This window comes from Narcine bancroftii, chromosome 3 (assembly GCF_036971445.1).
Source record: "Narcine bancroftii isolate sNarBan1 chromosome 3, sNarBan1.hap1, whole genome shotgun sequence".
NCBI classification, from domain to species: Eukaryota; Metazoa; Chordata; class Chondrichthyes; order Torpediniformes; family Narcinidae; genus Narcine; species Narcine bancroftii.
The window spans coordinates 299294532-299316989 of NC_091471.1; the positions used below are offsets into that span (position 1 = coordinate 299294532).

Genomic DNA, 22458 nt, shown 5'->3' on the forward strand with positions numbered 1-22458 from the left:
ATTAACACCTTTTGTCTGTTGGTCTGTATCCCTTTCTTTTATTCAAGCACCTACCTGCTTTTCACTCACACCTCGAAAAAGGGCTCAGGCTTGAAACGACGCTGAGAGATCTGCTGATTTTGTGTTTTTAGTAAAATTGTATCCTTTGCTGCTCTCCCAGGTGGGGGGGGGGGGGGGGGCAGCTTGTTTCCTTAGGGGCAATTTGCAAATACTTTTATTTGTGAAGTTACTGGGAGATAATGAGGCTTCACTTGATTGAGTTGTGATGAGTCACCTGTAGTCATGGCTCCCCAGAGCTTGTTAGATTACTTAGGCATTCAGGGGAATATTGCTCTGTGGGGAAAACACACAGTAGCTGTGTGTGTGTGTGTGAGAGAGAGAGAGAGAGAGAGAGAGAGAGAGAGAGAGACAGAGACAGACTCCAGACAGAATACCTGCTGGTCTTGTTAAATAAATACCTTTTGAACCTTTACCATCTTCATTCTCTACAACAGGAAGAGGAACCTTCAACAGACGGGTGAATGAGAGAGTACTCAGTTTGCTGCAGGAACTGTTGTCTCCCCCCAACAAGACTTGCCCTACAAATGAAATGGGTTCAAGGGGAGAGCTTACCTTGTATGGCTTTTGTCCAAAGGTCAATGCTTCCCACATTGTCACACCAAAGCTCCAGACATCAGCCTTGCTTGAAAATTTCCGATAATTTATGCATTCAGGAGCATACCACTTCACTGGCCACTTCCCAGCTGTTCGAGCCTGAGATCAAACCCACATTCAGAATCTTACATTAAAATGAGGAAGCAGCTGCTACCTTAAAAAAGATCATTGCAACTTGTTTTCTGATGTGAGAGACAAGAATAATGTCACTTCAGTCAGGGAAGTTAAGGGGGCGATGATTCTTGTGGTCTCACTATCGAAATGGCTCTGCACATTGGATACTGGTTGGTCATGGGTTCCTGCGGGTTCTGGGATTGCCATGTGCAGTGTACCAGAGCTTCGTTAGTGATTTGATTCAACAATATTGGTCCAACTGCAATGTGGCTGTATTTCCTGCAGAACAGATGCCAAACATCTGTTAGACAGTGTTTCTGAATCAGAAACATCCCGGCATCATTGTCCTGCAATCTGTGCTAAGGCCAAGGATGCCAACCACCAGACAATACTAGGGCTGTAGATTATGTCCAAGAGGCTTTGTGAGCTGAGGAGGGGATGAACACAACTCTTGAGTGTCTCACGCATGATTTAATTTTAATTGCACGAGAAAAATATAACACTCTGATATCAACTTTACAAGTTCTGTAAATTTTAGAAATGTTTCTGAGATAAAGAAGGGGGGGGAAGTAAAAATAAAAATCGATTGACTGAGTTGTTGTAACACACGTGGCAGCAATCCGCAATGATGAATATGATATCAGTACACTGTGAGTTGAGCAGAGTTGCATGATGCTGGAGATGTGGGTCATGAACAGGGCACTTGGACTGCAGGAAGATGTTGTTTGGGTATGTAAATGGATGCACGTTGGGAGATTAAATGAAGGATAGAAGACCCTCAATAAATGAAAAGGCAATAGGGAGCATTGAGGAACAGGAGGATCTTGGTGCATGGATTCAAAGCTCCATGAAAGTGTGGTGAAGAAGTCACACAAGATGTGAGCCTTCATTAGCTGGGTCAGAGAATATAAGAGCACAGAAGTTATGATATAGCTTTATTAAATAGCTAGAGTTCTGTGTGCAATTTTGATCACAGATTTGGAAGGACATGTTTGCTCTGCAGACAGTGTAGGTTCTCCAGCATGTTGCCAGCTATGGAGTATCTCAGTTGTGAGGAGAGTCTGGTTAAATTAGGGGTGTGTACCCTGAAGCAGAGGAGGCTGAGGGGGGATGGGAGGGGGGGGGGACCTGAAAAAATGCACAGCATTGTAAAGGACAAAGATAGTATTGACAATAATAAACTTTTCCCCATAGCAGAGGAGTTGTTAACCAGCGGGGTGTATTTGAGGTCAGGAATAAGAGGCTTACAGGGGATATAAAGAAGTTGTAAATTCTGCTCCAGGTTGCTGTCACCCTAAGCTGATAAGAACATCAGGAATAGGAGCACAGAACCACCTGGCCTTTGAGACATTTCTATTCTTCATTAACCTTGTTGTAGATATTCCTCCTCCAGCTTCCTATCTTTAATATCCAGATATTTATCAATCTACTTTTAATGAGCGCAGTGACAGCCTGAAAAGCTCTCCGCAAGCAAATCTCCCTCAGCTAGAAGGTGAAAATGAACAGCAATGCCATTCCTCACTGTGACAAAAGACTTTAGTAACAGGTGGCAGGAGTAAGATCAATAATAATATTGTGCAGTACCATCAATGCTAATTTATTCTATTTCATGTACAGGCCAATTGCAGAAAACAACATTTAGGCTGTTATCTGCATATCTCAAGATATCAACATTCTTAACTGAAACTTTGTGAGCTTTAATTAGGGATGCAAATACAGATCTAATAGACACAGTCATGACAATATGGAGAATATACCATTGTTATAAAATTAACCTAGATATTTATATAATTCAAATTGGCATTGTTGCTTTTCAGTTTTAAATTAATTTAAAATTTGTTTAATTTAACCACAATTTGTGTGTAGCAAAATGAACAAGTTGGGTAATTTTATGACTAATTCTAGAGAGTCCACAATTCTATTTCAAACACAACTTCTTCAAATTGAGATTAAAGTTCATTATTTTATAATTGTTCTGTGGGTAATTTATGCCACTGTGGGTAATTACTGACATTTACAGGATACATGATGAAGCCACATGAACACTTGTAATGGTCTTGATCATGGCCCTTCTGGAAGATTTAAATCATGTTCCCCTGTTACTTTCTTTACATTAAATCCATCTGAAAGCCTAACTTTCTAATAGCAATTTAAGCACTTCTTTTAACTGCTCCATAAAGGACCTCACATCCGTGTGTTCCCTTGGCTGGACAGCATCCTGAAGACTTGTCTCAATATAACTAATTGTACCATGAGGCTGCAGAAAATTGGCTTGGATTCTCATCACAAATCAGTGACTGGAACCTCTGAGGACATGTGCTCCATGCTTAATTGTGGAGCAGACTTGATGGGCCAATGGGTCTACTTCTGCTCCTATGTCTTGTGAATTGCAGACTTCAGAATTGCAGAAAATGGCAGCACTGCAGATGCTGGGATCCTGTGTGAAATATACAAAGCTGGAAGGACTCAGAGGGTTAGGCAGTATCTGTGGAGAGGAATGGCCAGCCCACCCCTATCTGGTTGCATTGTTTCTATCTGTCCTCTACCTGCTCCCGTTCTACTTTTCTCATCCTCTCCCCTGGTTTCTCTTGTCCCACCTGTCTTTCCTCCTCTGCCACCTTCATTTGGGCAGCATCCAATCATCTCTTTGTCCCTCAGCACCCCTCCCCCGCCACTTTATGTTCGCTATCTCTTCAACAGTCTCTACCTTAAACAGTGACCCACCATTTCTCGCCATGGATGCTGTCTGACCTGCTGAGCCTCTTCAGCTCCACTTTGTTCATCTGCACAATTTTACCCCAGAAAATTAGTACTAAATAAACTCTCACAGCCCATCGAGCCAAAACTATTTCTGAATATTTTTACAGTTAATTTAATTTAGAGATACAACACACCAACTGACTATTACCGCAACAGACCCTATAACCAAATGTGGCCAATTAAATTACTGTCTTCAGAATGTGGGAGCACTCGAAGGAAACTCAAGCAGTCATGGGGAGAACGCATAACTCCTGCCAGACAGTGACATATTCTAGCTCTGGTCACTGTGGCTGTAATGGCATTATGTTAACCGCTACACTAACCGAGCCACCCTACCTTCCCAGTAGTCACATTTCTGTGCCTTTCTTTCCCTAGTAACACTTATCGTACCATCAATTCTCCTGATTTCCTGCCATTCACCTATGCTAACGGGTAATTTACAATGACCACTTAATCCAAGCACAGTGCTGGGAAGTGGGAGAAAACAGCAGCACTCTGAAAAACTACACAGACACAGGAAGAGAGTGCAAAGTCGACACAGAGAGCAGTGGAGGACCGGACTGGACGCACATCACTGTAGCTGTCACCGCACCACTGCAAGCCCTTGTACTGAACAATGCAGATCATGAGGGAACCGCACACAGATCCGAAGGACATGTTCAACCATCCTCCGTCAACAAGTTACAAATCTTCATCAATCTTGTTCAGTACCAGGGAATGTTTTAACAGGAGTGTGCACAAGAATATTTACCTTGTAGTAACTGTCATTGGCACCGATTGCTTTGGACAGTCCAAAATCACTAATCTTGGCATAATGCTGATTGACCAACAGGACATTTCTTGCAGCAAGATCCCGGTGCACAAAATTATTTTGCTCCAGGTATTTCATTCCCATTGAAACTTGATGGAGTAGTTCAACAATTGTCTCGATCGTAATCTGTTCCCTGGTGAAAAAATTTATCAGGAAAGAACCACGTGCTAATTCGATTATTCTGCCACTTCAAAATTCTTAAACTATGTTAGGTTAAACATTATTTTGTTGAATGCTTAATTACAAATTTTGGAGAACTACATTGAAATTAAAATCTTCAGTAAAGGCACAGTGTAGAAAAGACATTTCTAGAATATGCAAACAATTTTTAATTGTAAAACTTCATTTCGCAAAATCAACCATGACAGTAATTTAATTGTGGATGAGAAGACTATGAGTGTGTTGGTTAACAATGAATAATATTTTCTCCCTAATGATTGAAACTTTCACATTTAAAGAACAACACTGCCACAAGCTACTGGATGGACTAATTGAGGATGGTGCTCAATTATAATTTAAATTACTTTCAGAAAAAAAATAAACAATAAGATGCTGATACAAATTGATCCAGTTTTCAGACAAAAATACCGTCATAGTTTACAGAAGCAGTGATACCAAGATAGCACTGGTATGTGTCACCCATCAAATCCAGCCATATCATTCTGACCTTTAATTATCAGTAAACCACTGAAAATAGTTCACTTATCAGGTTTAAAACATGAACCGAAAGTTTCATACGTTTGTCCCCAGTGCAAAATTATGAAAGTCCTCAGAAACATTCATCTCTCAATGTAAAGATTAGGACATTAATTCAGAGTTGAGATCCTCGTCTCTGTTCGCCGCCATAGGGCGGTTCTCTCAGATGCCACCTATTTCAATTCCTCGCCTCATTTCCTTGCTAACATGGCTGTCCATGAACTAATCCACCACCAGTCTGAGACCACCCAAAAATTGGAGGATTAACACTTCATCTTCCGCCTGGACCCCCTCCAGCAGGATGACATTAACATAGACTTCTCTGATTTCTATTAAAACCGCACCCCATCTTTGACACTTATCTACTTTCCTCTAGCTCTATCTCTCTTTCTCTTTCTTTTTGCCCCATCTCCTTTCACAGAGCCAAAATCATTTCTCAACTTGCCTTCCATCATATCCCATGAACACCTTTTGGTGTTGGTCTATACTCCTTCCTATCTCATTCTTCCTCTTTAATCTCTAATTAAGATGTCTGCCTGCTTTTTGATTATATCTTGAAGAAGGGTTCAGATACAAAATGTTGGTAATATCCTATTGATGCTACGCTGAGTTGGCTGAGTTCCTCCAGCATTTCTGTGTGTTTTTATGACAATCTCGGTGTCTGCAGACTCTCGTGTTTCACCTCATTATTTCAATACCACAAGCTGCTGAGCATCAAATTGTAATCAACAGTGGATGTCAATACTTCTTGACCACAGTTATATATAAAATTGTTTTTAAAAAGTACTTTGATCACTTATGTATTCAGAAAATAGATACAATTAAATTTTTGGAAATGTTCTTATCCAGGAATTTTCATTGGTTGAAAGGGGTTCTTCTTAACATTGTGAAATGCTTTGCAGATTTCTCAAAACAGGATTGATATTTTTAGTTGACCAACCAAACTCACTTCATATCATGAAATGAGCTTGTCTGAAATAAAGTGGGCAGACTATAAACTTTCAAATTCAGTTCAGCAATTGGTCTGAGTGAATGTATTTGCCCAGTTTGGTTAACATTAACAAATATCCTCCAAGTTCCCACAAACACAGAAAGCCTTGTCATGCTTGTTGATCTCCTACACTGACCCTGCATCATTCTCGGAAGAAGCCTTTAGCATTGACCTTTGTGAAGGTGTGAAACACGGAATCTGTGGATGCTATGACTGTAGTCAAAACACAGAAATGCTGGAGGAGCTCTGCCAGTCTCACAGCATGCATTGAAGGTAAAGAAAAATTATCCACATTTCAGGCCAGAGCACGAAACTTGGGTAATATGTCTTCACCTCCAATGGATGCTGTAAAATCTGCTGAGTTCCTCCAGCATTCTTGTGAAGGTGTGGTGGCATTGTGCATTAACTGTGGCTGTTGAAGGTCATTAATAAATGGAAATGTTATTTGCTCATTCCTCCCCAGTAAATCACATGACAGGATACTCACTTTCTGCCAGACAGGAACTTGTTCAGTGGGCCTGCTGCAGCCATCTCCATCACCAGCATCAGGTGCTCTGCGTGGCACACTCCAATCATCCGTACAATGTAGGGGTTGTCCAGTTTTTGCATGAATGAAGCCTCTTTCATCAACTCTTCCTTCAGTGAGTTTTCATTATCATTTTTCAGTATTTTAATAGCAACATCAATCTGCTTCCTTGATTTAAAGAAAAAGTAAATAGACTGAATAGCCTGGCCCACCATATCTCTGTACTTGGGACAATAATCAATTCAATTCTAATGGATATGCCACAGCCAACATGGACAAAAATGCTAAATGTGCTCCCATTAACACAGTGGTTCTCAACCTTTTTTTTTCCACTCACATACAACCTTTAAGTAATCCATTACTAACCACAGAGCACCTATGGCATCTGGTGTCATAGGTGCTCTGTGGTTAGCAAGGGATTACTTAAGGTGTATGTGAGTGGAAAGAAAAAGATTGAGATCCATTGCATTAAGACCTTTGGTCTTGATCCTCGATATATTCCCCCACCTTCTTTCCAACTGAAAATGAAGTATTTTTCTTCCCAGTTCTGAAAAAGTGTCCCAGATCTATCCTGCCTGATCTCTTTCTGTTTTTGGTTTTTGGTTTTATTACTAAATGGATGTACTTCACCTAAGATTACATGCCATTTCTCTGTTGTGCGCCTCACAGTTCGGCGGGCAGCAACCTCCTTTGAAGAAGACCGCAGAGCCCACCTCACTGACAAAAGACAAAGGAGGAAAAACCCAACACCCAACCCCAACCAACAAATTTTCCCCTGCAACCGCTGCAACCGTGTCTGCCTGTCCCGCATCGGACTTGTCAGCCACAAACAAGCCTGCAGCTGACGTGGACATTTACCCCTTCATAAATCTTCGTCCGCGAAGCCAAGCCAAAGAATTGTCTTAGTCAGACGCTGTTGATTTTTTTTTGTTTTCAGCAGTTCTTAAGTACATTGTCTAATGTGTCATATTGAATTAACTCTGGGTGTACCTCCTGGAGTCCTTTCCACACCAGCACTCCTTGCTCTAGGTGAGAAGTAACCCTGGTATTCTGTACTCCTGGATTGGTGGATGAAGATTCAGTGGCAGCTCAGCCTCAAAAATCTAAACCAGGTTCGACTAAGACAATTGATTTGAATTTAGCTATGACTCAATCCCATGTCATCTCTTTTGCCTCCTTTATTGCAACACATTCAATACCGATGAGATGGAAAGCTGTTCCTCCAACTTATGGCTATCTGATATGATGGCTTGCCTAACTTTAAAAAAAAAATCAGATGTTCTACTACTGCAAAAGACTTAAATTTTCTATGTATATGGGGTCCTTTTATTAACTATTTTCATAATTTAAAAGATTACTTGGATCTTTCTCTGTGAGTTTGTGATTTTTTTTATAGTAGTGAAATTATATGTACTTACTAGATAACTTCTGAAGGGAAGGGGTAGAATTTGTAGTATAGTATAATAGTTATATTTTTAAATCTTTTTCAATTAGCCATATGTTGTACTTGTTTGTGTTTAGCACTTTTATTTCTGTTTGACTTATTTTATTGAATTTATACATAATAATTTTATATAATGGCTTTTATCTGTATATTCCTTTTTATATATTACTTTTGATTCATGTTTTTATTTGTGTACTATTAAAGTCCAATAAAAATATTGAAGAAGAAGAAAGCTAGACCAAGAATACCCCAACAGCCCTGATTGAAGGGAAAGTTGGGTTAAATTACATTGGAGCTGTTATTGACTTACACACAATTTTATAAATATCTCTTCCAGTCAGCTATTTAATAATCAATATAATGATTATTAATAACTTTTAACATTCATGAAACATCAAAAGGCAGAATTTATTAAAAATGTTAAATGACAGTAAAACTATTTTGAACATCAGGCCTTTTTTTCACTCAGGTCAAGTGAGATTAAAAACGACGACATGGGTTAAGGGTGAAAGGGGAAAAGTTTAAAGGGAGCATTAGGAGGAACTTCACGCAGAGTAGTGGAGCGAGCTGTCGGCTGAATTGGTGAATGCGAGCTCAATTTTCACATTTATGAAAAATTTGGACAGGTACATGGATAGGAGGAGTATGAATGGATATGGTCCAAGTGTAGGTCAGAGAGACTAGGCAGAATAATAGTTTGGCACAGACTAGAAGGACTGAAGGGCCTGTTTTTGTGCTGAAATGTTCTATGGAGCCCATTGATTTCTGAAGATAGTTGGGCCTTGGGCATTGGTTGGAACAACTCCTGCACCAATGTGCTATGAATGATTGACCTTCAACAGCCACAGTTAATGTTTTGGGGTACACGTCTACAGAATGACAGATCGGACTGTGCCTGGTCCCAGTTTATTTCACTGGATCCAGTGCCATTTGCTTGTTCTTCAAGATGCTTCTGAGCAGAAGTTCATTTGCAGCCCCACATAGGAACACAGGACAGATCCAGTATAATCCATCTCTTGGCGTATTGTGTCATTGTGGTCCTGACTTCCTCTGGGATGGCTAATACCATGAGCCAAAGGATTGAAAATGTGCCCCAATATGTTCTCATCTTACTTTTTGATTGGTTCATTGAGTTGCTCCCTTCTACACATTCCTGTTATTGTGATTTCTTTTAGTTTATTTGACAACCTTTCACTTTCTGGTGTCATTTTTCTGCTCCTTTCTTTGTCTCTCTGTAGTCAGTGGCAGGTGAGATGAGCACGGGTGCCCGAATTGATCAGTCAACCTGATGTGGTGAGACCTTGTCATCTTGAACACAAACTACTTACTTCCTCATTTTATACACTCCTTTTTTAACAGAGCCAAAATTGCCAGATCCCAGTTCGACTTCATCAATGAGCAGACATTCTCGCTTCAGGTACAACTTCTTCTCTTTGAGCTCCTCAGGATCACTGTAAGGGCTAACGTATGATTCTGTGTCCATGGGCAGCATCCGGCGTCCTGCAAAGCAAGGATTTCAAGATTTCACTGGAACGTTTGAGTTTACACTACAACATGGATGAAGGAGGGAAATGCACTGACCTTTCAAACATTTGAAACTTCTTTGAATATATTTTAAACAGGGCTGGATTAGCGTGGTAGCGAAAGTAGCATATGCTGCAGGTTTTCAAAGGCCCCCGCATTTATGTAGTATGAATTATGAGAAACATTTTCGTTTTCATCTTCGTGCAGTGATTTTAGCCAACTATCATTTTTAGTCAGGGTTATTAACACAGACTATGGGTGTGTTGTATCTCATAGCCGCTGCAGGCTACAAAATTGTGCAGTGGCTAGAGATACCACACTGATAGTCTGTGTTAATAATCCCAATTAAAGGTGATAATAGGCTAAAATGGAGGATTATGGGTAACAAAGACAATCATTGATCCCGTGTTGAGCCAGCCAGCAGCCATTGCCATAAGTAAGTTTTAAAAGGGGAGGGGAGGAGGGGCTGCAATTTCGGTGTAAGTGTGATTTCAGTGTAAGTGCAAAATGTGTAAGTAAGTTTTAACAGGGGGTGGAGGGTGGGCACAATTTCAGTGCTTGCCATTGGGCTATGTTTCCTAGATACGTCACTGGTAATCATTGAATATATAGTGATCTGAGAAAGCTAGCGTCATTTTGTTAAGAATAATTAAGACTATTTCAAACTTACCAAAATGGACATGCAGGGTCCATGTCATAAATTCTCTTGTGGGGGGGGAAGGCGGTCACAGTCACACTTTCCCCCTCACCACGCATGTGCCAGCTGGCACTGTTTATGCTACAGGCTCTGAAGTACCTTAATCCAGCACTGCTTTAAACACTACTTAATTCAGGAGTCTCAAGCTTGTGGCCCGCGGGCCAACTGTGGCCCTCGGGACGATAGTTTGTGGCCCTGCCTTAATATGAAAGTTTAATGTTAGTGCGGCCCGCGAGTTTGATATGATTGGCACTTTTCAGTGTTGCGTGCGGAGCTGAACGAACCTATCAATCACGGTGGGATATATTGCTCTCGGGGGGCGGGACATCGGCTGGGCTTATTGCGAATATAAGCATATTTGCGTGCATTTTCTATTTGTCATTATATGCACGCGGCACATGCGCAATTTCCACGGCCGCTTCCACTTCACGTCCAGTCTGAACCCAGAAGTTGTGGCTCGGCTATGCGAGAGGAAGCACTGCCAGATCTCTAGCAGAAAGAAGTAGGCAGGACAAGACATGTTCATAACAGTTTATGTTCAATGTTCCATTCATGTTCAGAAAGTTAAAGGTTAAAGAACTGTTAATACAGACATTTGAATCTGAATAATAATAATTACATTTCTCCAGTCAACAACTATATGTGGTTTCTTCAGTCTTCTATATCTGCTGTATTATTATTATTTTCATTTTATTTATTTATTACTGATTGATTTTATTTTTTTTCTTATGAATTGTTAATTTATTTATTTTTTCATCTTATTTTGTGTTAAAAAATAAAAATAAAGACATTTGATAACATTGGAATGTTTTTGTAAGAACTTTTCTTGTGGAAAATCTGATGCGGCCCAGCCTCACCCAGACTCTACCTCCAGCGGCCCCCGGGTAAATTGAGTTTGAGACCCCTGACTTAATTCATCCAATCTCATCAAGATCCTCAACCGTGGCATGGCTCCTGTTACATGCATAGATACTGGAATTCAAACCCCTTTGAAGAATTAATCAGGAGAAGGGAGTATTAATAGTATTAACAGCTGATAGTAATAGTGAAACGTCATGAGGTGTATCAGTCCTCACTGCACTATTTTACCTTAAATGAATTCAACAGATTATCCTTAGAATGTGCATTGAGTCACTGACTACGAAGTAGTGAGGAATAGAGATGCCAATCCTCTGCTTTTTTTCATGGGATGACCACAAACAACACTACTAAATAAAGTTAAGGCATCATATATTTACATTAGCTTTGCTGTGAACAGTTCACAGTTTTGCTCAAAACACATGAAAGTCAGGAATACACCACTTCACAAACTGTCCTCCCACAGCCCCAGCCATTTACCCCCTGCTTTATTCAGGGAACTGTCTACCATTTCCACCTTGCTTTCAGCAGTAACAGAACTAGGCTCAAGCACTCTCAATGCTGGGGACTGCCTAAGGACTGAAGATCTGGAGGTCATGGTCCACAAGGGAGGTTCAATCACATGGGATTTGAGTGGAGTTGCTCCATTGGATTCAAAACTAACTCAGCGGAAGGAGTCAGAAGGTAGGAGTGGAGGGAATTTTTTTTCTGAATGGAGGCCTGTGACCAGTGGTGTGCCATTAGGGTCGCTATAAGGTCCATGCTGTTTGTCATTTATATTAATAATTTGGATGACAATACATTTAGCATAATTAGTACATTTGCAGCTGACACCAAAATTGGTGGTGTTGTGGACATTAAGGAAGGATATCCAAGTTAACAACAGGATCTTGATTAATTAGGAAGTCAAACCAGGACAGGACTTTCAGAATGAATGGTAGAGCCCTGGGGAGTGTGGTAGAACAAAGATCAAGGGGTACAGGAACGCAGTTCTCTGCATATAGCAACTTTGGTGGACAGGGTGGTGAGGAATGCGTTTGGCACATTGGCTTTCATTGGCAGGTGTACTGAATACAAAAGTTAGGAACTCATGATAGAGCTGGACAATGTGTTGGTGAGACTACATTTGGAGTGTGCAGTTCTGGTCACCTAGATATAGGAAGGACATCGATAAGTTGGAAAGGATTAGAGGAGATTCACCAGGATGTTGCTGGGACTGAGGAGTTTGAGATTGGATAGGCTGGACCTTTAATTTCCCCAGAGCATAGGATGCTAAGGGGTGACCATATAGAGGTTTATAAGATCATAAGGGGCATGGACAAAGTAAATGGTCATGATCCTTTTCAAAGTGTAGATGATTCTAAAACTAGAGGGTGTAGGTTTAAGGTGAGAGAGGAGTGATTTAAGGTGGACCTGAGGGGCAACCGCTTCGCTCAGAGGGTGGTCTGTATTTGGAATGAATTTCCAGAAACAGGTACAATCATGACTTTGGACAGATATGTGGACAGGAAAGGGGTTCAGAGGACTAAATGTAGGCAAATGAGATAACCCCAGAATGCCAATTTGATCAGCATGGCTGAGTTGGGCCAAAGGGCCTATTCTGTAAGATTAAAACTCACCCTCAATTGGATCTGGTGTATATCCATCAGGGTTGCAAGTAAGACTGGCTGCTTCTTGTCTCTGAAAGTTAAAACTGATATTATGAATATTTTCAACTATGCATTTTCAATGCTTACAATATTTTGTTCTCACTCATCTCTTGATGAAGAATGGAAAACCTATGGTTGTGTAGGAGGCAGATCCTACTCTTGAGAAAAAAATTAAGGTGAAGAATGTGGAGCAGAGGAAGGGTGGAACTGAATGATAACTCAAGGAATTCTGACACCGTTGATTTCAGGAGGCAAAGAATTAATCTTGGAAGATAGATAATCAAAGACATTAGCGTCAACACTTGGAAAAATTAACATCAAAAAATTCAGGAAAAAACACCTTTGTCTTAAAGGAAATAACAAATTCATGATAAAGAAACACAAAGAGATTTGGAGATGTTAAAAAAAATGGCATTTGTGAAATTAAATTATCTAGGAATAATTGAAATATTTTACAGAGCTACTGATTAAAAAGGGAAACAAGGATAGGAATAAGGTCACAAGGGGAAAGGTAGGACCATTGCTGGAGATAATGAGCAAGCAGAAAACTTGTTTGTTGTAATTTCACTTTGGTGCTTCAGCAGGGAGATGGAACAGATCAACATGTCATTGGATGATGAGATATGAAATTAGTGCATTTAAAGTAGAAAAATAATATATGTTAAATGAATCAAAATCATAAAGATAAAACTCCTAGTTTGGATGGATAGCATTTGTGTATTTTAGAAGAATCTTCGGAAGACAGCAATAGCAGTGCTAAACATACTTAAGCAAAACACAAAATGTCTGCAGACCTCAGCGAGTCAGGTAGCATCCATGGAAAGCAAGAGACAGTTAATGTCTGGCATACAAATATTTAAGAAATTCTTTGAAAATGTTGTAGGGTCCAAAGGTCAGGGGAAAACCAGTCAAATATCAAAATAAAAGGAAATAAAACATAGCCACAGAAATCTAGGTCTGTCAGTTTAATGTTAGTGGTAGACAAATTAATGGGATTGCTGCTATAAGTAAGAATTGGAGGAAAATTGAAAATCATAACATTGAATAATTAGCATGTTTTTCAAAAGGGAAAGACCTGCTTGACCTATCTGGCTGAGGTCTGAGAGGAGGCAACAGAGAATGTAGATGTTATATATCTGGATTTCAGAAAGGACTTTGATAAAGTATACATGACTCAGTGAGATGGGGGGATGAGGAGTCAGAATTGCTAAAGGATAGAATGAAAAGGGTGCGAGTCTAGGCTGGCAAAAGTGGGAAGTGGTGTTCAACAAGGTTCAATGCTGGGATCATTGCTTCTTACAGCTTGCATTGTTTTGGAATTTGGAATTGTCAATGCAATTTTAAACTTGTGGATGATCTTGACAAAGCTAAAGAGAAATGCAATGTTAGAAGAGGACAGAAAGTGACATAATTCATCAGTAAAAGGATGTCTGTGGACAAACAGGAGGAAAATAAAGGCTTGGCTGTTCGCTCACCAACCAAAGGTAAATGATGAGAGAAATGGAAAATAAAAAGTGTGTGGATGCAAAAAAACATAAATAACAAGAGATGTTGTAAATACTCAGCAGCCCAGGCAGCACCTATGGAAAGGGTACATTTCTGATGAAAGGACGTTGACGCTCCAGGGATGCTTCCATTTTGATGCAGCGTCTCAACCCAAATTATCTACCTTCCCTTCGGCTCCACAAGTGCTGCCTGTCATGCTGAGTCCTGCATCTGAACTTTCTTGTGTTTCAATCAAGTTGATAAATATTTGCAAAAGAAATATTGAAAATGTTGAAATCTATCTAAATGAGGAGTTTGTTTTGGAAGACAGCATCGATGTAATCAGTTGTATGGTTGCAAATAGGCAAGATGCATATGTAACTTACGTTCCTAGGAAGTGAAGGTGGTCTCACTAGATCTGTGATATAAAATGATAAAAATAAATCAATTATATATTCTCTTTTGAAATCTCTAGTATGTCCATTGTACATTTATCTACAAAGATTCCTCTGTGAACCTGTGAGCCATGTAACATTTCAATTAAACACACCATTTACTTTTGTTCCCTCCCTCATTAAAAGTCTAATTTCCTGAAGAGAATATGATCAGACAGATAGCAGGCAGTCTAGAAATCTTTGGACTCTGTGGGTTATTCATCATGCCAAGTGTGAGATCTCAGCCATCGTTTCTATGATTTCCCAAATGATGGAGTCTCACTGATAAGACCAAGTGATCATTAGTGATCCTTGTGCTCTGTCAAAAGTGTCGGTGAGCTGCCTGTTTCATCTTCTGACAACGTGTTTTAAAAGAGGCATTTCCAGTGCTTTGACTGAACAACCATTCAGGAATGGCAATGTAGTTAGAATGATATAAGGTTTAGAGGGGAATCTGCAGGTTGTGGTTCTTCCAAACTCCAATGAAGTTTGGCTTGACTTGTTCAATCTTTCTTCATACATCCCCCCTTCATCCAGAAGTCAATTATTGAACTTTCTCTTTACTACTTTCAATGCAACCACATCTTTTCTTAAACACATAAACTAAAACTATGTCACTTTCTGTCTTCCATCAGAAAATTATTTCATATCTCTAGGAATTAAAGGGCAACAATTCATTCATCTTCCTAATTATGTGCTGGCCTGGAATTGGTGATCATCTAAACAGAGGTATGAGAGTTCTGCCTTTGCCTAGGAACTTTAATTATGCTGGAACATTCTGCTTTTAGTTGGAAGATCGAGACCAGTGGTTTTCAAACTTTATCTTTCCACTCACACACCACTTTAAGTAAGCCCTATGCCTTAGGTGCTCTGTGATTAGAATCACAGAGCTCATATGCCATAGGGATTACTTAAAATGGTATGGTGAGTGCAAAGAAAAACAATTAAAACCACTGATCTAGACCATGATTTTGACTTACCCCTGTGCAATTTGCCTGTTTTAAACAGCTTAGGTATGAGAGTGACTGCCTCTCTGGTGCCTGATTAATGTGATAGGAACTTGTATTAATTATGGAAGATGAGCAATAGCTGCTTGAACTGTGGTGTTGCTCCAGTGTCAAACATTGATGCTTACCAGCAGGTTGGTTAGGGTTAGTGCAAGCTTCACGTAATATGAATATCACTCCATCGGACTTGATCTTTAGATATTCAACCAGCTATGAAAGGAAACATAATTTCAGTGTGGAATTAAGTTAGCTCATGGAAGAGAAAAAAATCTATTTCACATCAACCCTGTCACGACAACTTCAGACCATTATGTTTCAATCAAGTCCCCTCCCAATCCTATAAACTCTGGTTGATACAAACCTTGCCTGTCAACTCTTTCCACAGACAACAACATGTCCATCTCAGACATTCATCTAGTAAGCCTTTCCTGATCTGTTTTTGATGAATGAATATTCCAGAAGTACACTGTGTCTCATGTAATTGAAACATAATCTCCTGCTTTTTATATTTAGTTGCCCTTGCTTAAGCAATATTTTGTTAGTACAGGTACTCCTAATTACTTGATATACTGGTATATGCTTTCTGGCCTTTTGCAAATCAAGGACTAGATCTCTGAGATCCCCTGAATCCCAGAGCTCTACTTCTCTCACCATTTGGATAAAATGTTTCTTTTTCAATATTTCTGTCACGTTTCTATTTTTCACATTATACTTCATTTTTCAGATCATTCCAAATTACTTAAACTATGTTCCTTTGTCGCCCCGATATCTCTGTGGTGAATGTCTATCAAGCTGCCTGTCTCCCCTCTAGCAAGCCTTGCTGTACTGACATTGGCTGTGCATTATCTCTACCGTTAAAGACACTCCCCTTGGGTATAACTGTGTATGCACTCATTGTCTTTCATTATTGTTCCATAAGTTTCTGCTAATAAAAGCCATGAGTATTGTTTGACTGCATTGACTTTGTCTACTTCATCAACTGGCACTTCAATCACCACTTCACAACTCACTTTCTGATCTATCTTTCGATTTTCTGCTAATATTGGCAACCACACCTTCAATGTCTTCAATCAAGGCATTTATAAAACATTGAGAGCTTTGTGGCACCTCACACATTGCATCTCAGATTCAGGGGGTTATGCAGTGTGGATCCAGGTTCTTTGTCCCACTGAGTCCATGCCACCATCAAGCACCCACTGACACTAATCCTTTTGTCCTGTGAATGTTCCAAGTTATTAATTGCACCATTTCCAAGTTCTAACAAACTTACTTTTCCTCAATCTCTGTTTCCATCTCAGGATACAAACTCTCAACAGACATCTTCTACAAGCCCACCAGCTCCCACAGCTACCTCGACTACACCTCTTTATACCCTGTCCCTGCAAGGGTTCTATTTTTTCTCTCAATTCCTCTGTCTCTGCCGCATCGGCTCTCAGGACGAGGTTTTCCATGCCAGATCATCAAAGATGTCCTCCTTCTTCAAACACATGGCTTTTCCTCTACCACCGTCAATTTAGTTCTCACCCGCATATCCTCCATTACCCGCATATCTGCCCTGGGCTCTTACGTCCCCATGCGCAACAAGGACAGGATTACCCTTGATCTCATCTACCACCCCACTATCCTCTATCCAACATATCCTCCTCTACTATCTCTGCCATCTACTATGTGATTCCACCACCAAACACATATTCCCCTCTCTGCCTTCCACAGAGACTGCTCCCTCCATGACTCCCTGTTCCCCGGTCAACTCCTTCCTCCCTATTAATCATTCCCTTGGTACCAATCCCTGAGACCAAGGAGATGCTCCATTTGTGCCCATAACTCCTCCTTCACCACCATTCGGGGCCCCAAACAATACTTCCAAGTGAATCTGGAGGGGGTTATCTATTGCATCTGGTGCTCCTATTGTAGTCTCCTCTACTTCAGAGAGACTGGGTAGAGATTGAGAGATCACTTTGTTGAGCATCTCAGCTCTGTCCACTGCAATAACTTGAATTTCGCAGTGGCCACCCATTTCAATTCCCCATCCTATTCCCTTGTTGACATGTCTGTCCATTGACTCATGCACTGCCAGAGACCAACCACAAATTGGAGAAACAACACTTCATCTGTCTGGGAACCCTCCAACTGGATGGCATTAACATCAACTTATCTGGTCGCCTCAATATCACCACTTCACCCCCCTCCTTCTTCCCCATTTCCTTCCCTCTAGATCTGATCCTTTCTTTCTCTCTTCCCTTTTCCCTCTGCCTGTTTTTACAGATCCAAAATCAATTCTCGCCTTTCCTTTATCATATCCAATTGACATCTTTTGCCTGTTGGCCTGGACTCCTTCCCCTCCCATTCTTCCCCTTTAATCTCTAGTCTTTAATTAAGATGCCTTTCTCCTTTTTGCTTATACCTTGAAGAAGGGCTCAGGCCTAAAACATCAATAATATATCTTTACCTCCTATAGTCAATGCGAGACCGGTTGAGTTCCTCCTGCATTTTTGTGTGTTTTTAATAAATTGCATGTCAATTACTCACCTGTTTTTGGAGGTAAAGATTCCATACTCACTGTGCTACAAAGCCACTGAAAAGGGTTTTAAAATAGCATTCTCACCTATCTAGACATACTGAATAGGTTTAATATTGAATAACATGGCAGGTTTGCAGGTTACAACTACTTTTTAATTCCATGAACAGACATTCTTCTACATTTTAGAACAATTATGATGTAAGAACAATTGTTATAAACCTGCCAAAGAGTATCAAATTTTGATCCCTCAGGGATGGAGAACTTTCCAGATTTGTCCAACTCTATCCTGTAATGGTAGGCTGTTTTGCCATAGAGTAAAGAAAGAGCGTAAGTTCCCGATTCTTGCCGTTGTCTGAGCCTAGAACAAGCAGAAGTATTGCAAATTACTTCATCCATTGTTTTAAATATCTGAAAAATTATTAAGAAAGAACAAAACAGCCAAAAAAACTTTGTCAACCAAGATATCAATTGTTATGTGAAAAGTGAGCATCTCATGGTGGTTTCGAACATTAAGGGTCTAAATTACAGTGTATATTCTGGATCACATTATATTTCAATGTAGGCTGGTGATGAAGAAGAGAAAGCTCCTAGACTAACCATTATCACTGCATCTCTCCCAATGTCTTAGCCCCTATATCACCTTCAAGGATTTGCAATGGTTTGTATCAGGAAGAGGAATTCAATTCCTGAGCAAACAAGGGGTCAGGTCTTGGACATTGTCTCCTGTCAGTATTACTGAGGTCATCATTTCACAACAGTCCTTAAAATATAATCGGTTTTCCACAACATTTTTGGGAACAGTTTAATATTCCCCTTAGTAATTTTGTTAACAATTTTAATAACCTATATATCTTATGTACTATGTGTGGATATGGTGGCGAAAGGATTAGTGCAGCACTGTTACAGTCCAGCGACCTGAGTTTGAATCCACTGCTGTCTGCAAGGTGTTTGTACGTTCTCCCGGTGAACAATGTGTGTTTCCTGCAGATGCTCCGGTGTCCTCCCACATTCCAAATCGGAGGTTAATTAGACACATTGGTCTATTTGGGTTCATGGGCTGGAAGGCTCAGTGACTGTGCTGTTTCTCTAAATTTAATAAATTCAATTAAATTTTATTAAACATCTTATAAGAGATGCAAAGGAAGTAGAAACATTTTTTCTCTTTCAATGTACTTCATTATTTTTTTAAGATTTGATTTTCCTTACACAGATTTATGTTTGTGTCCTAAGCCTTTGTTGTTCTTTTATGAATATTAATTTTAATTTGTCATGTGGATTTTAGCCACGAGTATTTAAGTGGTTTTGTCTGGAATTACTTTCCCAATACCTTGAGCAGAGCCAGATATCTTTTACTCCCCAAACCCCAGTTCTCTGTCCCAGAATAGTTCAACGAGTTGCAGCCAGAGGACCTGCATTTCCCTGTTCATGAATAACCTGGATAACAATCAGCAGAATTTCTTGCTGTGTGAGCAAAGTGCTTGGTCTCTGCCATGAGGTGATGTGTGTTGCAACTCTGAAATGCATGGAGCACCTATTTAGCCACACCTTTGGGTGCTACTGCAGTTTGCAGGGGAGTAAAACAGGGTGATGATGTAAAACAGCATCTGTTTAGCTGTACAGCAACTTCCAAGCCACATGGCTGATAACAGAGCCTTCACAGCATTACCTGGAGAATCAGCCTGGACTGCTGGGGATTTGGCACCTTCGGACTCCAGGAGTACACTCTAACCTGTTATACCATTCTACCTGGAGCTGAAGCCAATTGTTAACTTTCATTTCATAGCTTCATCTATGGAAGTTCAATCAATGAGGAAGAATGATACAATATTTACAGCAGACTTCCCATTTTTTAAAAATTAAATATCACCAGACTCCCGATTCATTTCCTTCTCTTTTCAGTGTCTAACAGTATGGTTTGGCGATGCTAGCTCCAGAATTCAGTAGAGTGAAAGTTCAACAAGCAAACCTAGAGATTCATGACTTATTTTTTCACTGGGCTAAAATCCTGGGTCTTTGTTGTGTTGATAGCTAGGTTATGCAGGTCACACGATGCAGGTTTTTTTTAGATCCATTTGTCAGTTGCATTCATGGTGAGGTCTTGGTGCAGGTGTGAATGTTGTACTCTGGGGTTTAAGAACAGTGAAGAGTAGTCATATATTAGATTAAAAAGTCCTCCATAGTTGAACCAATCCTATATTTGATCCTCATCTTTAAAGCAAATGCATTCCCCAAAAGCCTGAACTTACAGGAATTTCCCGTCTGGTTGTGCTCCAGAGTAGAGGCGTCGTTCTGCCTCATCACGGGTGATTATGCCATGGTACCAACCCATCTTCTCATGTGCCATGGTTGCAATCAATTTCTGCAGTTGTGGAGCTTGGCTGATAATGGCCTGTTCCAGTGCATCACCCTGTGAAGGAAACCAGATGAGTCTAAATCCACCCAAATCATTCTGCAACCCATATTCTCATTCAAGGCCCTCACACCTAGGCATATATTTGTTTTATATACATTTCAAGGATTGTTCCTCCAGCTCATTCATAAAAATATTGAATATTACCCCCAGTGGGACCCGCCCCCCCCCCCCCACCCCACACACATAGCGCTGGAGCTTGCATAGATAATTGCATTAACAATTACACTAGTCAATTAAGATTTTGCTTCCTGAACACTTTTGGGTGTATTTTATAGATTTTGGGCTGCTGATCACGAAAATCACCTTACAACTTTTTTTTTTAGGTACAACCAAATTTTATGATTTCCTGTCATATTTTGAGTCTACGTCAAGCAGACAAAACCACGAAAATTCATTTTCTGCATTTGCCCTTGGACTTCTCTGCTGATCTTGGTGCAGTCAGTGACGAACATGGTGAAAGGTTTTACCAGGACATTGCGACAGCCGACTATTGTTGGACATTGACACGAGAGGCATCAGATGCTGAGTACAAACAAAAATCCGCGGCAAAATACTCTTAGGTTAGTTGAACTAACGTATCATGTCAGCATCATTATGCAATTAAACATGCTAAATTCAATTATAACATAACATAACATAACAATTACAGCATGGAAACAGGCCATTAGGCCCCTCTAGTCCGCACCGAACCAAACACCCCTTTCTAGTCCCACCTCCCTGCACAATGCCCATAACCCTCCATCTTCTTCTCATCCATATACCTGTCCAACCTTTTCTTAAATAATACAATTGACTCCGCCGCCACTATTTCTCCCGGAAGATCATTCCACATGGCTACCACTCTCTGAGTAAAGAAGTTCCCCCTCATGTTACCTCTAAACCTCTGCCCCTTAATTCTTAACTCATGTCCTCTTGTTTTAATCTTTCCTCTTCTTAACGGAAATAGTCTATCCACATCCATTCTGTCTATCCCTTTCATAATCTTAAATACTTCTATCAAATCCCCTCTTAACCTTCTACGCTCCAAAGAATAAAGACCCAATCTGTCCAATCTCTCTCCATACTCCAGATGCTTAAACCCAGGCAACATTCTGGTAAACCTTCTCTGCACTCTCTCCACTCTGTTTATATCCTTCCTATAATTAGGCGACCAGAACTGCACACAGAACTCCAAATTAGGCCGCACCAACGTCTTATACAATCTCAACATCACCTCCCAACTCCTATATTCCATGCAATGATTGATAAAGGCCAGCATACTAAAAGCCTTCTTCACCACCCTATTCACGTGAGTTTCTACCTTCAGGGAACGATGTACCGTTATTCCTAAATCTTTCTGCTCTTCTGTATTCCTCAATGCTCTCCCATTTACCACGTATGTCCTATTCTGATTCTTCTTACCAAAATGAAGCACCTCACACTTATCAGCATTAAATTAAAAGTTAATTTAATATTTCTCCAACCTCCTACGTGATACGGAAAATCTGAAACTATTTTTGTGTTCAGCTTGAAGTTATCAATCATAATTCCAATTTTTTTTCAAGAAGCAAACCTTTTGAAAAAAAATTGTTGTCCAGTCTTATTTCTAGTTACATGGACATTATTAACTTGCACATCAATGCTGCGAGGTGTTAGGATATAAGTGCAATAATAATTAGGAAGGCTAATGGAATGTTGTAGTTTATTATAAGAGGTACAGAATATAAAGATGTGCATATTTCCAGGGAACTGCTGAGAGTGCACTTGGGGTTTTACATACAGTTTTGATCTCTGTGCTGAAGGAAAGATGTGCTTGCATTGGGTAAAGTGCAGAGAAATTTCGCTTGTGAATTCCTGGGATGAAGAAAAGTTGACAGGGGAAAACTAATCCTCTG

The 22458-nt window shown here is 40.2% G+C and overlaps 1 protein-coding gene across 2 annotated transcripts in view; it reads right to left on the reverse strand.

Annotated features, from left to right (window-relative positions):
* zap70 (zeta chain of T cell receptor associated protein kinase 70) overlaps positions 1-22458 on the reverse strand; it is an 83178-nt gene that overhangs the window by 21587 nt on the left and 39133 nt on the right. For both annotated transcript variants that reach the window (XM_069928665.1, XM_069928666.1), the window contains exons 3-11: positions 20418-20578; positions 18391-18529; positions 15779-15860; positions 14596-14627; positions 12695-12755; positions 9325-9496; positions 6514-6720; positions 4280-4472; positions 613-753 (exon numbers count right to left, since the gene is read on the reverse strand). In XM_069928665.1, the coding sequence (XP_069784766.1) occupies positions 613-753; positions 4280-4472; positions 6514-6720; positions 9325-9496; positions 12695-12755; positions 14596-14627; positions 15779-15860; positions 18391-18529; positions 20418-20578 (1188 nt within the window). The remainder of the gene's footprint in view (positions 1-612; positions 754-4279; positions 4473-6513; positions 6721-9324; positions 9497-12694; positions 12756-14595; positions 14628-15778; positions 15861-18390; positions 18530-20417; positions 20579-22458) is intronic.